This window comes from Coenobita brevimanus, chromosome 39, assembly GCF_032717465.1.
Source record: "Coenobita brevimanus isolate Jiangsu-jjx chromosome 39, ASM3271746v2, whole genome shotgun sequence".
In the NCBI taxonomy this organism is placed as follows: domain Eukaryota; kingdom Metazoa; phylum Arthropoda; class Malacostraca; order Decapoda; family Coenobitidae; genus Coenobita; species Coenobita brevimanus.
The window spans coordinates 28,915,931-28,930,047 of NC_136992.1; the positions used below are offsets into that span (position 1 = coordinate 28,915,931).

At 40.3% G+C, this 14,117-nt stretch overlaps 1 protein-coding gene across 1 annotated transcript in view; it reads right to left on the reverse strand.

Annotated features, from left to right (window-relative positions):
- Nucleotides 1–12,315, reverse strand: part of cnc (NFE2 like bZIP transcription factor cap-n-collar) — an 820,654-nt gene extending 808,339 nt beyond the window's left edge. The window contains exon 1 of the mRNA XM_080270051.1: nucleotides 12,255–12,315. Coding sequence (XP_080126177.1) covers nucleotides 12,255–12,299 — 45 coding nt within the window. The 5' untranslated portion in view covers nucleotides 12,300–12,315. The remainder of the gene's footprint in view (nucleotides 1–12,254) is intronic.
- Nucleotides 12,316–14,117: the final 1,802 nt, after the last annotated feature.

Consider the following 14,117-nt stretch of genomic DNA (forward strand, 5'->3'; position numbering starts at 1 on the left):
TTCAAGCCATCGGAATCGTGGCGCCAAACAAAACTTTCGGCACATCATTACGGCACCATTCTGTAGTTCACGAAGTTGTTGAAAGACAGAAAGGAGTGGATTTATAACTTTACTCTTTGCGAAGAATCTATAGTACGTTCATTTTAACTAGGTGTGGGGTGGGAGGGTGAGCAGGCAGGCTGGATGGGAGGGTAGAGGGAAAATTAAGTCCATGGGGATTAGATCCATGGGGTAAATAGGTCCACGGGAGTTGGGTCCAAGGGGTAAATAGGTCCACTGAAATTAGGTCCATGAGGTAAATAGATCCATGAGAATTAGGTCCATGGGGTAAATAGGTCCATGAAAATTGGGCCCATGGGGTAAATAGGTCCATGGGGATTAGGTCCAAGGGGTTAATAGGTCCATGAAAACTGAGCCCATGGGGTAAATAGGTCCATTGAAATTAGGTCCATGGGGTAAACAGGTCCATGGGAGTTAGGTCCAAGGGTAAATAGGTCCATTGAAGTTAAGTCCATAGGGTAAACAGGTCCATTGATATTAGGTCCATGGGGTAAACAGGTCCACGGGAGTTAGGTCCATGGAATAAATAGGTCCATGGATATAATAGGACATCTCTGGGGTGTAGCTGGAGATGGGTGTAAGTGCTGATGTCCTACGAATCAAAGGCATGTTAGAAAGACACTTGCTTACTTCCTTGTGTGTTAGAAAGACACTTGCTTACTTCCTTGTGTGTTAGAAAGACACTTGCTTACTTCCTTGTGTGTTAGAAAGACACTTGCTTACTTCCTTGTGTGTTAGAAAGACACTTGCTTACTTCCTTGTGTGTTAGAAACACACGCTTACTTTCTGGTTATTATTTTCTCCCAAGCAGCGTCTGAGCACGAACTAATGTTAAACTGAGAGGAGGGGGGAACACCTGAAGCTAAAATGAAAATAATTATAAGTGAAACACAAAATATTCTGGGTTTGGTTCCCTGCGTCGCCCATTGAAGCAGCGTGTGTGTGTGTGTGTGTGTGTGTGTGTGTGTGTGTGTGTGTGTGTGTGTGTGTGTGTGTGTGTGTGTGTGTGTGTGTGTGTGTGTGTGTGTGTGTGTGTGTGTGTGTGTGTGTGTGTGTGTGTGTGTGTGTGTGTGTGTGTGTGTGTGTGTGTGTGTGTGTGTGTGTGTGTGTGTGTGTGTGTGTGTGTGTGTGTGTGTGTGTGTGTGTGTGTGTGTGTGTGTGTGTGTGTGTGTGTGTGTGTGTGTGTGTGTGTGTGTGTGTGTGTGTGTGTGTGTGTGTGTGTGTGTGTGTGTGTGTGTGTGTGTGTGTGTGTGTGTGTGTGTGTGTGTGTGTGTGTGTGTGTGTGTGTGTGTGTGTGTGTGTGTGTGTGTGTGTGTGTGTGTGTGTGTGTGTGTGTGTGTGTGTGTGTGTGTGTGTGTGTGTGTGTGTGTGTGTGTGTGTGTGTGTGTGTGTGTGTGTGTGTGTGTGTGTGTGTGTGTGTGTGTGTGTGTGTGTGTGTGTGTGTGTGTGTGTGTGTGTGTGTGTGTGTGTGTGTGTGTGTGTGTGTGTGTGTGTGTGTGTGTGTGTGTGTGTGTGTGTGTGTGTGTGTGTGTGTGTGTGTGTGTGTGTGTGTGTGTGTGTGTGTGTGTGTGTGTGTGTGTGTGTGTGTGTGTGTGTGTGTGTGTGTGTGTGTGTGTGTGTGTGTGTGTGTGTGTGTGTGTGTTTTAATCCTTTTCGACTGTTTAGAATATACCTGTCTTATACGCTAAATATAATCCGAAATTGAAAGAAAAGTCCGTATTCTCGTTGGATTTGGAAGCTCCCTAGCACCTATTTCTTCGCGATTTATCCTGAATATTTCACATCACCCTTAATGCCATTCATACGTGTTATCTGAGCCTTTCTAATTTTTAAATAATGTCTTAAACACTAAATATAATCCGAATTTAAATGAAAATATAGGCCGTGTTCTCGCCGTATTTGTCAGCTCCCTAATACTTCATTCTTAGTGATTTATCCTGAATATTACACCTCTCTATGCTAAACACACCTTTTTAAAACTGATGTAGCCTGGAAAAATATTATACAAGAGACTATTAACGTAGCATACACAAGAAATAAATCGGTATGAGAAAGGTGTTACGGCGCTTCCTCCACTGACGACAAATTGGACCCATGTGGTTTTGATATTGCCTTCCACTGCCTCCTCCCTGTACACTAAAGTATTATTCTGAACATCTTATTCTGGGCTCGATTTCGCGTTCGCCTGTCTGACGTTTACCACCATCTCAGCCCTCGTCACTGGCACCCTTGTATCATGCAGCTGTTGTTGTTGTTGTTGTTGTGGTTATTATTGTTGTTATTGTTGCTGTTGGTAGTGGTGTTCTTGTTGTTGTTATTGGTATTGATGTTGTTATTGTTCGCGGTGGTGGTGTAATTACTGCTACGGTTATTTGTTGTTATTATTGTTGTTATTTGTGTTCTTTTTGTTCTTGTTATTGGTATTGTTGTTGTTGTTATTGGTGTTCTTGTTGTCATTGTTGTTATTATTGAAGTTCTTGCTGTTGTTGTTATTGTTGCTGTTGTTGTTATTGTTATTACTGTTATTTGTGTTCCTATTATTGTTATTGTTATTGATGTTGTTGTTGTTCTAGTTCTAAAAGTCTCTTTTCTTGAGAAAAATCGTCTGGATGTAGAGAGGTTAACACAAGGGTGAGAGTTCATTTCTTTACACACACACACACACACACACACAGGGAGTCATCAGATGCAGACGTCGGACATCGGCGCTCCGTACCAAAACAGTGGCAATTACCTAAATTAGCATCTTTGAATGAGTCAAGCTCTGTACCAGGTTAGACTAAATGATTTTTCATTATCAAAAGGTAAAGAAATAATAAGTTTAAATAAGACTGGTTCAAACAACAAAGAACAACGATGCGTTGAGTCAGCTGGGTTTGTTTATACTACAGCAACACGGGGAAAGCGTGCACACTCTGTAAGTACATACTCTGTTCATTTAGTATTACAAAATGGATACATACTTCAGTAAAACAAATTTGGAAAAGAAAAGGGATAAAAGTAAAAAGCAAAATGATGATTTCTACCAAGAACTGGTTGAAGTGGAGACTCACAACAGACTGGTTGAACGTGTACACAAACTAGAAATGGCTTTCAAAAATGAAATTGATGAAATAAAGAAGCAAATGCACTTGCAAAAGGAAGAGATAGAAAAACTAGGAAGGGAGGTCAATAAGAAAGACACATCCATCAGTGAACTAACAGTGGAATTGAATACCCTTAGGAAGAAAGTGAGTGAAATGGGAAGTACAGTAGTTAATCACGAGAGTGTTATGGAAGAGTTAAAAAATGACACAGAGACAATTAGACAAGCAAGCAGTCTTATGGACCAGAGCAGTGATATTGAGGAGAAGATAACACAGGTGAATGAAGCTGTGCAAAGCTACAAAAATGATGTAGAAACCACGTATGCTGAAATGGTGAAAGTAAAGAAAGACTTAGAAACAAGGGTGGAGGAAAAAAGCATTAAAAGGAAGTGAAAAGAATAATCCAAAACAATCCAAAGTTAGTCAGAGATTCAGTAGAAATAAATAAATCAATAGTAATCACTGGTATAGAAGAGGAAGAAATTAAAAACAAGATCACTAGAGACAAAAAGGAGATGGCAAATGTAATGAGCTTACTGAAAGAAGTATCAGAGGAAATCTGTAGTAAAGACATAGAGGAACACAAAAGGTTAGGGAAATACGAGAAAAGCAAGACAAGACCTCTAAAGGTGACTTTCCAGAGTGTAAACAATGTGGAAGAGATACTAAAAAATGCAAAGAATCTTATGGAAAAAGAGGAGTTCAAAAATGTATGGATAAAAAGATGCCTAACACAAGAGGAATTGGAATTACTGAAAGAGAAAAGGAAGGAAGCAAAAACAAAAAATGAGGGAAGATCAGAAGAGGACAAGAAGAATTTTTTTTACAAAGTAATACGATTGCAGGTACGAAAGTGGTACACAAACAGGATGGAAGAAAAAGGAGGAAGTTAGTAGAACCATGTCATGACAAGTATATAAACAAGATGATAAAGTTGATGTACTCAAATGTGGATGGAATGGTATCTAAATTACTAGAGATGAATGATTATGTCAGAGAAAATGAACCACAAATAATATGCCTAACTGAGACAAAATTAACACCAAGGATATCCAATGACATACTAAACTTAGAGGAATACAATATATGGAGAAGAGACAGAAATTTAAAAAAAGGAGGAGGAATTATAATATTAACTAAGAAAAATCTAAAAGTCAAGGAAATAAACCTAGATATACCATCACAAGTAGAACTGATTGCAGTAGAGATCGACACATCTGAAGGTAAAGTAATTGTAGCCAATTTGTATATGCCACCCATATCAAACACATGGGAAAGAGACGAATATGAGGACCTGGCAGAGAGTACAATTCAAAGTATAAGATCCTTGCTACATAAAATGGAAGAGAAATCGGAAAGAATTATACTAACTGGGGACTTCAATACAAATATAAATTGGAATACTCTAGATATAAATAGCCAAGAAAGCTGTTGGGACCAAAAGCTCCTGGATCTCGTACAAGAGTTTTTCTTAACGCAGCATGTGAGGGAAACCACTAGAAAAAGAGGACTTGATGTACCTTCAGTGCTAGATCTAATATTTACTAGGCAAGAAAATGACATTGACAGTTTAATATATCACCCTCCACTCGGCAAAAGCGATCATGCAGTACTAAATTATAACTTCAGGATAGCATATGACATAGTAAACAGCAATGACAGTTACAAAAAGAGACTAAACTATAAAAAGGGAAATTATCAAGACCTAAAGAAGTATTTCTTAGAAGTTGATTGGGAAAATGAGCTTAGAGGACAAGATTTAAATGCTGTATATAAAAATTTTTGTGAATTTTATGAAATAGGAGTCCAGAAGTACATTCCACAGCACAAAGAAGCAGATAAGAAAATACAGAAATGGTTCAATACAGAATGTAAAAAATCAAAAGAAAGAAAAGATTTGTTGTGGAATAGATACAGAAGACACAATAGTGAAAGGGCGTATAATAATTACAAACAGGCAAGAAACGACTATACAAGAATAAGGAGGGAAGCCCAAAAACAGTTTGAGAAGGATATAATAAATAAAAGTAGTGATCAACCAAAGCTGTTTTACAGCTATATCAGAAGCAAAACCAAAGTAAAAGATATAATACAATCCATTACGGACGAGGGAATCACTTATACACAAGAGAAAGATATTTGTGAAGCACTAAATAAGAATTTCCAATTAGTTTTTACAGAAGAAAAAAATTTTGAGAGGGACTATGTGGAACACGCATGTCCACACATACTACCAGATATACAAATAGCAGAAAAAGTAATACAGGAGGAGTTAAGTAGATTAGACAGAGGAAAAGCAAGTGGTCCTGATGAAATTTCACGTTGGGTGTTACGAGAATGTGCAAAGGAGTTAAGTAAACCATTATTTTTAATTTTCAAGAAATCCTTGAGTCAAGGGAAACTACCTGATATTTGGAAAAAAGCAAATATAGTCCCCTTATTCAAGAAAGGAAATAGACAAAATCCTCTCAACTACCGACCAGTATCACTGACCAGTGTTGTATGCAAGGTATTAGAAAAACTTATAAGAAAAGCTTGGGTAAATCATCTAGAAGAACACAGTACGATAACAGAAAGACAGTTTGGTTTCAGAAAAGGAAAATCATGTGTTACTAATCTGTTGAGCTACTATGACAGAGTAACAAACACAATACAGGAAAGGGAAGGATGGGTGGACAGTATCTAATTAGATTTCAAGAAAGCTTTTGACACAGTACCACACCAAAGACTTTTATGGAAGCTGTACCATCAAGGAGGAATTCGAGGCAAACTGTTTTGTTGGATGCAAGACTTTCTCATAAAAAGAGAAATGAGGACAGTACTAAGAGGAAACTACTCATCATGGAAAGAAGTGACTAGTGGAGTACCACAGGGTTCGGTGCTGGCACCAATCATGTTTTTAGTGTACATAAATGATATAAACAGTAACACTGGAAATGAGAGCTATCTGAATATGTTTGCAGATGATGCAAAAATACAAAGGAGAATTACTAGCACAGACTCTTGTAGGGAGCTACAAGAAGAATTAAATAAACTTCATGAATGGAGTAGTACATGGCAAATGGAATTCAATGTGGACAAGTGTCATGTAATCAAGTTTGGTAAAAGTGGAAAAAGACCTGATTGGGATTATAAGTTAGGAAATAAAACCCTATACACATCAGAAAGAGAGAAAGACCTAGGTGTGATTATCAATAACAGACTATCTCCGGCTGACCACATCAACGAGAAGGTACGGAACATGTACTGTATACACTGCTTGCAAATATGAGAATAGCATTCACATACATAAATGAAGACATGCTAAGAACGATAATAACATCATTCATTAGACCAACTCTGGAATATGCATCAATAGTCTGGAGTCCTCATCTCAAAAACCATATAGACAAGATTGAAAAAGTTCAAAGGGCCGCTACAAGATGGATACCAAGCTTAAGGGACCTAAGCTACGAAGAAAGACTAAATAAACTGAATCTACCAACACTACAGGAGAGAAGGAAAAGAGGTGACATGATAATGCTATATAAGTGCATATCAGGAAAGGAGAAAATAGACATAAATGATTACTTAACATATGGAGAAGCATCAGCAAGAGGACACTGCAAAAAACTGCATAAGAAGAGAGGTGATAAAGACGTAAGGAAATTCAGTTTCCCAAACAGAGCAATTGATCAATGGAATGCACTACCGAATGAAATAGTGTGTGCCAAAACAATTCACAAATTTAAGGATATGTACGATAAATATGGTTTAAGACACGGGACAGTACGAGCTTGACTCATTCCTGTAAAGATACAATTAGGTAAGAACAATTAGGTAGGTAAGAACACACAGAAGGGAGGGGAAGAAACGACATACAGAGAGGGGGAAGAGAGAGAGTTGGAAGACAGGGAGATGGGGAAGGGGAAGGGGAAGGTGAGGGGGAAGGGGGGGAAGGAGAGGGGGGAAAGAAACGTGGAAAAAAGATAGGGAAGAAGACGGGGAAGGAGGTGGGGAAGTACAGCGAACACCTCTGGGCACGTTTAAAATTTACCCCCCCCCTCTCTCTCTCTCTCTCTCTCTCTCTCTCAACGTGACCTAACTTGGCTTCAAACTGCCATCTATTAACACTTGAAAATTACGCTAGTCACGAAGAAGTGCTTTGGGAAGTGTGGCCTTACTAAGCTTCACAAAATAAGCTGACTATAGGATAATCTTGGGCAGCGTTATAAAAAAGTTATATAATGGTGGTGATGATGATGATGATGATGATGATGATGATGATGATGATGATGAAGTAAAAGAAGAAAACGAAGATGAAGAAGATGATGAAAATGATGATGATGATGATGCGGATGATGATGATGATGAAAATGACGATGATGAAGATGATGATGATGATGAAGAAGAAGAAGAAGAAGATGAAGAAAAAGATGAAGAAGAAGAAGAAGAAGAAGAAGAAGAAGATGAAGAAGAAGAAGAAGATGAAGAAGAAGAAGAAGAAGATGATGATGATGATGATGACGATGATGATGATGATGATGATGATAAAGATAATGATGAAAAATATGATGATGATGAAGGAGACGAAGAAGAAAAAGATGATGACGATGACGATGATGATGAAGATAATGATGATGAAAATTATGATGATGATAATGATGATGATGGCGATAATGAAAGTGATGATGATGATGGCGATAATGATGGTGATGATGATGATGGCGTTACATATTCCACTACATTAACACAGAATTGATAAAAATGTTACACAGAGGTCAGGTTAAGGTTAAATCCAGGGAACAAAAAAAGTGCACAGACCACTACAGGTGTACATGATTTCCTAGTACAGTGGGCAACTCTTGGGGAATACCGTGCTCTCTCGCTCTCTCTCTCTCTCTCTCTCTCTCTCTCTCTCTCTCTCTGTTTTTTCAGTAAGATGATCTAGTAACCTGTAGAATTAAATCTCTCCCTCTCTCTCTCTCTCTCTCTCTCTCTCTCTCTCTCTCTCTCTCTCTCTCTCACACACACACACACACACACACACACAAACAAGAAGACCAGCCCTGACAATGGAAACACGAGCATAAAATATTCCGAGTGGAGAGTCTCACCACAAAGAAAAACACAAAAACACGTCAATTATAGGCACACACACACACACACACACACACACACACACACACACACACACGTAAATTACAGACACACACACATGCACATAAATCACACACACACACACACACACACACACACACACACACACACACAAAGGCAGACTGGTTAGGCTGTGCATTTGTTTTATGAGAGAGAGAGAGAGAGAGAGAGATCCCCAACTTCCGACACCCCGTTCACCTTGCACATCACACAATCATCACCATCATCATCATCATCATCATCAATCAGTACTACTACTTCTCTAAACTGACAAACATCCCCACCCCCATTCAGCTCAGGTGATGGCCAAGTGTTGTCAGATTTGAGGGCTGATTTGACTAGTAACCAAGGAGATTCATTCCTGCCCCATATCCAAATCTCATCGAAGCTCATGGAAAATGGGGACTTGGTTATTATTATTATTATTATTATTATTATTATTATTATTACTTATTATTAGGATGAATGCTTGACACACTGCATCGTCTCATGGTTTGTCAAATTTATTATTATTATTTTTATTATTATTATTTTTATTATTATTATTATTATTATTATTATTATTATTATCATTTAGGTAGCACACCCTAATTAAGTAGTTTTTTTTAACGTGACATGAAACATATATCTTACTTTCATTCTCATCACGTAAGTTAATTATTTCGACCAAAACTATAATTTTGTAAGGAAGAAAATTACATGCACAGTCCTTTGTCATTTCCTTTTTAGGCTCTGATGCTGTTACACACACACACACACACACACACACACACACACACACACACACACACACACACACACACAGCTAGACAGATAGGAAGCTAAGATAAACAGAAGATAGAAAGACATATATGGATAAAAAATAGATAACAGATGGACAGATAGATATATAGTACAGACAGACAGACAGACGGATACATGATGATTTGAAGCGCATGTTTTCTTTTTAGAGAGAGAAAATTTTAACTCTCCCGTCGACACTCGCCTATGTTGAGTAAAATACCGTGAAGAGAAACAGGAACGAAGAAGGCAGAAAAATCATCACGGTGACGATGTTAAATAATACTGCTTCTTTCTTTTTACGAGAAGAGGGGGACAGGGCGACATGGAGGCGATTTGTTTGTGGCCACCCCTAACGGGATTAAGGCGTCTGGCAATAGATAGATGGATCGGTAGGTTTCCCCACGCCTGATTAGAACACTGTACAGGTAACATGCGTAAAAACTCATTCAAGACGGCGTGGTAATGAAAGGGGTTATACCTGCAAAAACTGGCCCCATTCACCTCAAGCAGAACAAGACGAGGGCAAGATTCAATGCTCGTTCAGTTCAAGATGCCTAGATGCAAGAGGAAGAAAACACAGGAAGAAGAAGACAAGACAAGAGCAAGATTCAATAGTCAATCAAGAAGAAAAAAAAAACGAAAATAAACAAGATTATGAAAAAAAGGAAGAAAAGAAAAATGAAGATAAAAAAAAGAGGCTTAGAATAATGCTTAAAAAATGAAAGAAAAAGAAAACGATATGAAAAATTAGAAAACGATAATGAAAATGAAAAAAAAAAAACGATATGAAAAATTAGAAAACGATAATGAAAATGAAAAAAAAAAAAACGATATGAAAAATTAGAAAACGAAAATGAAAATGAAAAAAAAAACCGATATGAAAAATTAGAAAACGAAAATGACAATGAAAAAAGAGGGTTAGAAAAATGCCTATCAACCACACGCGGGTCTCTGAGGCAAAAAATATATTTCTTTGTTTATATATTCATTACGTGAGACCAAATTACGCGCTGTTTCATTTAATAGATTTTTCATAATGTTAATAAGACAGAATATGAGACAGACAAAACACACACACACACACACACACACACACACACACACACACACACACACACGCAATGCACTAATAACAGCTACCCAGTGTCAAACATCTGCTAACTTTCTTGCACACACACACACACACACACACACACACACACACACACACACACACACACACACACACACACCTTCCCAAAACTTCACCACGTTTCCACATATTACCCCCACCTTCACCAATCAGTATCAGTATAGTTCATCAGATTTTTCCATTTATAATACTTTATATTTAAACATTTTATTTTTACAGTTTCGCTCACATCATCATCATTATCACTATCACTGTCATCACTACCACCACCACCATCATCATCATCACCACCACCACCACCACTGCCATCATCATCATCACCACCACCACCACTGCCATCATCATCATCACCACCACCACCACCACCACCACCACTGCCATCATCATCATCATCATCATCACCACAACCACCACCACCATCACTACTACCATCATCACCACCACCATTACCACCACCACTACCATCATCATCACCATCTTCATCATCATCGTGTCCTCTTTATACCACTTCAATCCTTCATTCCATACACTTCACATTCCCCACAGAAGCCCCACACTTCACCACATTTTCAAGCCCCTCACGACCCACATGTCCAAACACTTTATTACACTTAATCCCACTTCCAACACTTCACAAATTCCATAATCCCACTTCCAGCACTTAACGAATCCCATAATCCCGCTTCCAACACTTCACCAATCCCATAATCCCACTTCCAGCACTTAACGAATCCCATAATCCCACTTCCAACACTTCACCAATCCATAATCCCACTTCCAACACTTCACCAATCCCATAAACCCACTTCCAACACTTCACGAATCCCATAAACCCACTTCCAACACTTCACGAATCACATAAACCCACTTCCAACACTTCATGAATCCCATAAACCCACTTCCACTTCACGAATCATAAATCCCACTTCCAACACTTCACGAATCACATAAACCCACTTCCAACACTTCATGAATAGCATAATCCCACTTCCACTTCACGAATCATAAATCCCACTTCCAACACTTCATGAATCACATAATCCCACTTCCAACACTTCACCAATCACATAAACCCACTTCCAACACTTCACATATCCCATAATCCCCACTCTTCAGCGTGCGCAGTCCCCCTTCCTTGACACTTCACATATTCCCCTCACCTACTGCCAACACTTCCAAATATTTCCAACACTTCACGAATCACATGCTGCCAACAGTTTAGTATGCACTTCTTCCACACTTCTCTCTCTCTCTCTCTCTATTCCAGCACCTTCACCAACCACACACAGCAAAACACTTCACCATATCTTTTTCACTTATTCTAAACACTTCACACTTTCTACATACACTTAAAATTACATATGTCAACACTTCACCCAACACATACTGCCAACACTTCACATTTTCCAACACAAAACACTTCACCACACACACACTTTTCAACACTTCATACTTCCTATACGCTAAGAACACAACCAAACACTTCAATACATTACCCACACTTACTGACAACACTTCAGTCTTTACATACACATTCCCACTGCCGACACTTCACACTTAAACCACACTTCTCTTATTCTGCCAACACTTCACGACGTTCATTTTCAACATAATACCGTACCACATTTACCACATTTCCAACACTAATGCCAACACTTCACACAATTTCCATCTTGCCAACACTTTGACCACCACACTTAACCACATTTACCACATTTCCAACATTATGCCACCACTTTAGTACCCACGATTTCACCACATTTACCACATATTTCAAAAACACCTCACATTTCCAACATTAATGCCAACACTTCCCACTACTTCCTACCATCCTGCCAACACTTCAGTACCCACAATTTCACCACTACACTGAACCACATACTTAACCACATTTACCACATATTTCCAACACCTCACATTTCCATCACTAATGGCAACTCTTCACACGACATTTACCACACATTTCCAAGGCACCTCACATTTCCAACACTAATGCCAACACAATTTCCACCATCCTGCCAACACCACCAGACAACCCCAAGGCGTGTGCTCACCTCCTCCTCTGTTTTAATCTTCTTCAAGGCCGGGGCACCAGCCATGACTGCGACGACGCGAGATGCACCACACAACTCCCACACCACAATGCCCCTCCACCACACCACACTACCACACCACCACGCCGGCTGACAGCGAGGGAGGGGGGGGGGAGGATATGGGTGGCAGGGAGGAATAATGGAGAGAGGAGGAAGGGATGGAGGAAGATTATTTTGACTGTGAGAGTGGAAGAAAGAGGAATGTATAAGGAGAAAGGAGAGCAGGGTAGGAGGAAGCAGTTGGAGGTAATGGAGGGGAAAGATGATGATGATGATGATGACGACGATGATGATGATGATGATGATGATGATGATGATGATGATGATGATGAGGAGGAGGAGGAGGAGGAGGAGGAGGAGGGAGGAATGGACAAAAAGGAGATGAGGAAGAAAGGAGGAAATGTGTTTATGTGTGATAGTGAGCGATCAGTGAAAAGGGAGGAAAGTGAGACTGAATGGAAGGGAGACACATAGGGAGAGGCGAGGGAGGTACACTGGAGAGAGGAGGAAGGGAGAGAGGAAGGAGGTATATTAAACTGAGGGAGAGAAAGAAACGGGGAAGGGAGAAAAGAATGATAAGAAGGAAGGAGGGGGGTGAAGGGGTGTGAGGAGGAGTGAGGAATATAAGAATGAGGAAAAATGATTGAAGATTGAAGATGAGTTTATGCAGGGAGGAATGAGAGTGAAAATGAGGAATGAGAGAATGATTATGAGAAATGTTAGAATGGAAATGAGGAAGAGGACAGAGTGAGAGAGAAATATAACGGAGAGGATAGGAAGGCAAGGAGGAAGATGTGGAGGAAGATGTATTTACTAGAAGAACTGGGAGAGAAGGAGGAGGAGGAGGAAGAGAGGAAGATACGAGACTGAGAGTGTGAGGGAGAGATGTGACAGAGTGAGGGAGATACGAAGGAGAGGAGGGAGAGATGGAGAGCGGTGGTGGGGAGGGAAAGACAGTGAGAGAAAGGAAGAAAGTGGACATGGGTGGGAGGGAGAGATAGGATGTGGTGGAGGAAAAAATGGAGAGGAGAAAGAGATGGAGGGAAAATGGTAAGGAGGGAGAGATGGTGAAGGAGGGGGTAAGGGATAGTGGGAGAGACAGGAGGAAAGTGAGAATCGGAAGAAAAAGGTGAAGAAATGAAATCGAGGCAAGGAGGAGGAGAAGGACGAGGAGGAGGAGGAGGAGGAGGAGGAGGAGGAGGAGGAGGAGAGGGGGAGGAAGGAGGAGAACAGCAGGAGTGGAAGAAGAGAAGAGGAATGGAGGAAGGAAGAGAAGGAAAGCAAGGAAAGGGGAAACGTGGGAGAAGGAAGAGGAGAGAGAGGGCGGGAGGCACGGAGAGGAAGATGGGAGATAAGAAAAAAGGGGGTAGGGAGAAGTGAGAAGTGGGAGAAGGAAGGGAGAGAGAGGGAGGAAAGAAGTGGGGTAAGGAAGAAGGGGGGAGAGGGAGGAGAGGAGAGAACTAACAGGAGGAGGGGTGGGGGGGAGGAATAACAATGTCCCTGTTAGATAGGACAGTGAGAGAGGGATGTCTGACTGAGAGGGGGGGAGTGGGAGAAAGGAGGATGCGGGTGGAGAGAGAGAGAGAGAGAGAGAGAGAGAGAGAGAGAAAGCTGAGTGGGGGAAGGAATGTCGAAAAGGAGAGGAAGTTCGGGTATGTGGTGGGCAGGTAAGGAAGACACGGTAAAAGGTGAAGAAAAAAAAAAGGGAAAATACAGAAAGAGAAGAAATACAAGGAAACGAGAGTATGTGGAGAGATGGTGACTGATAAAGAGATATGAGGAAAAGTTAAAGATAAGGAAAGGAAGAAGGGGAAGGGGGTTAGG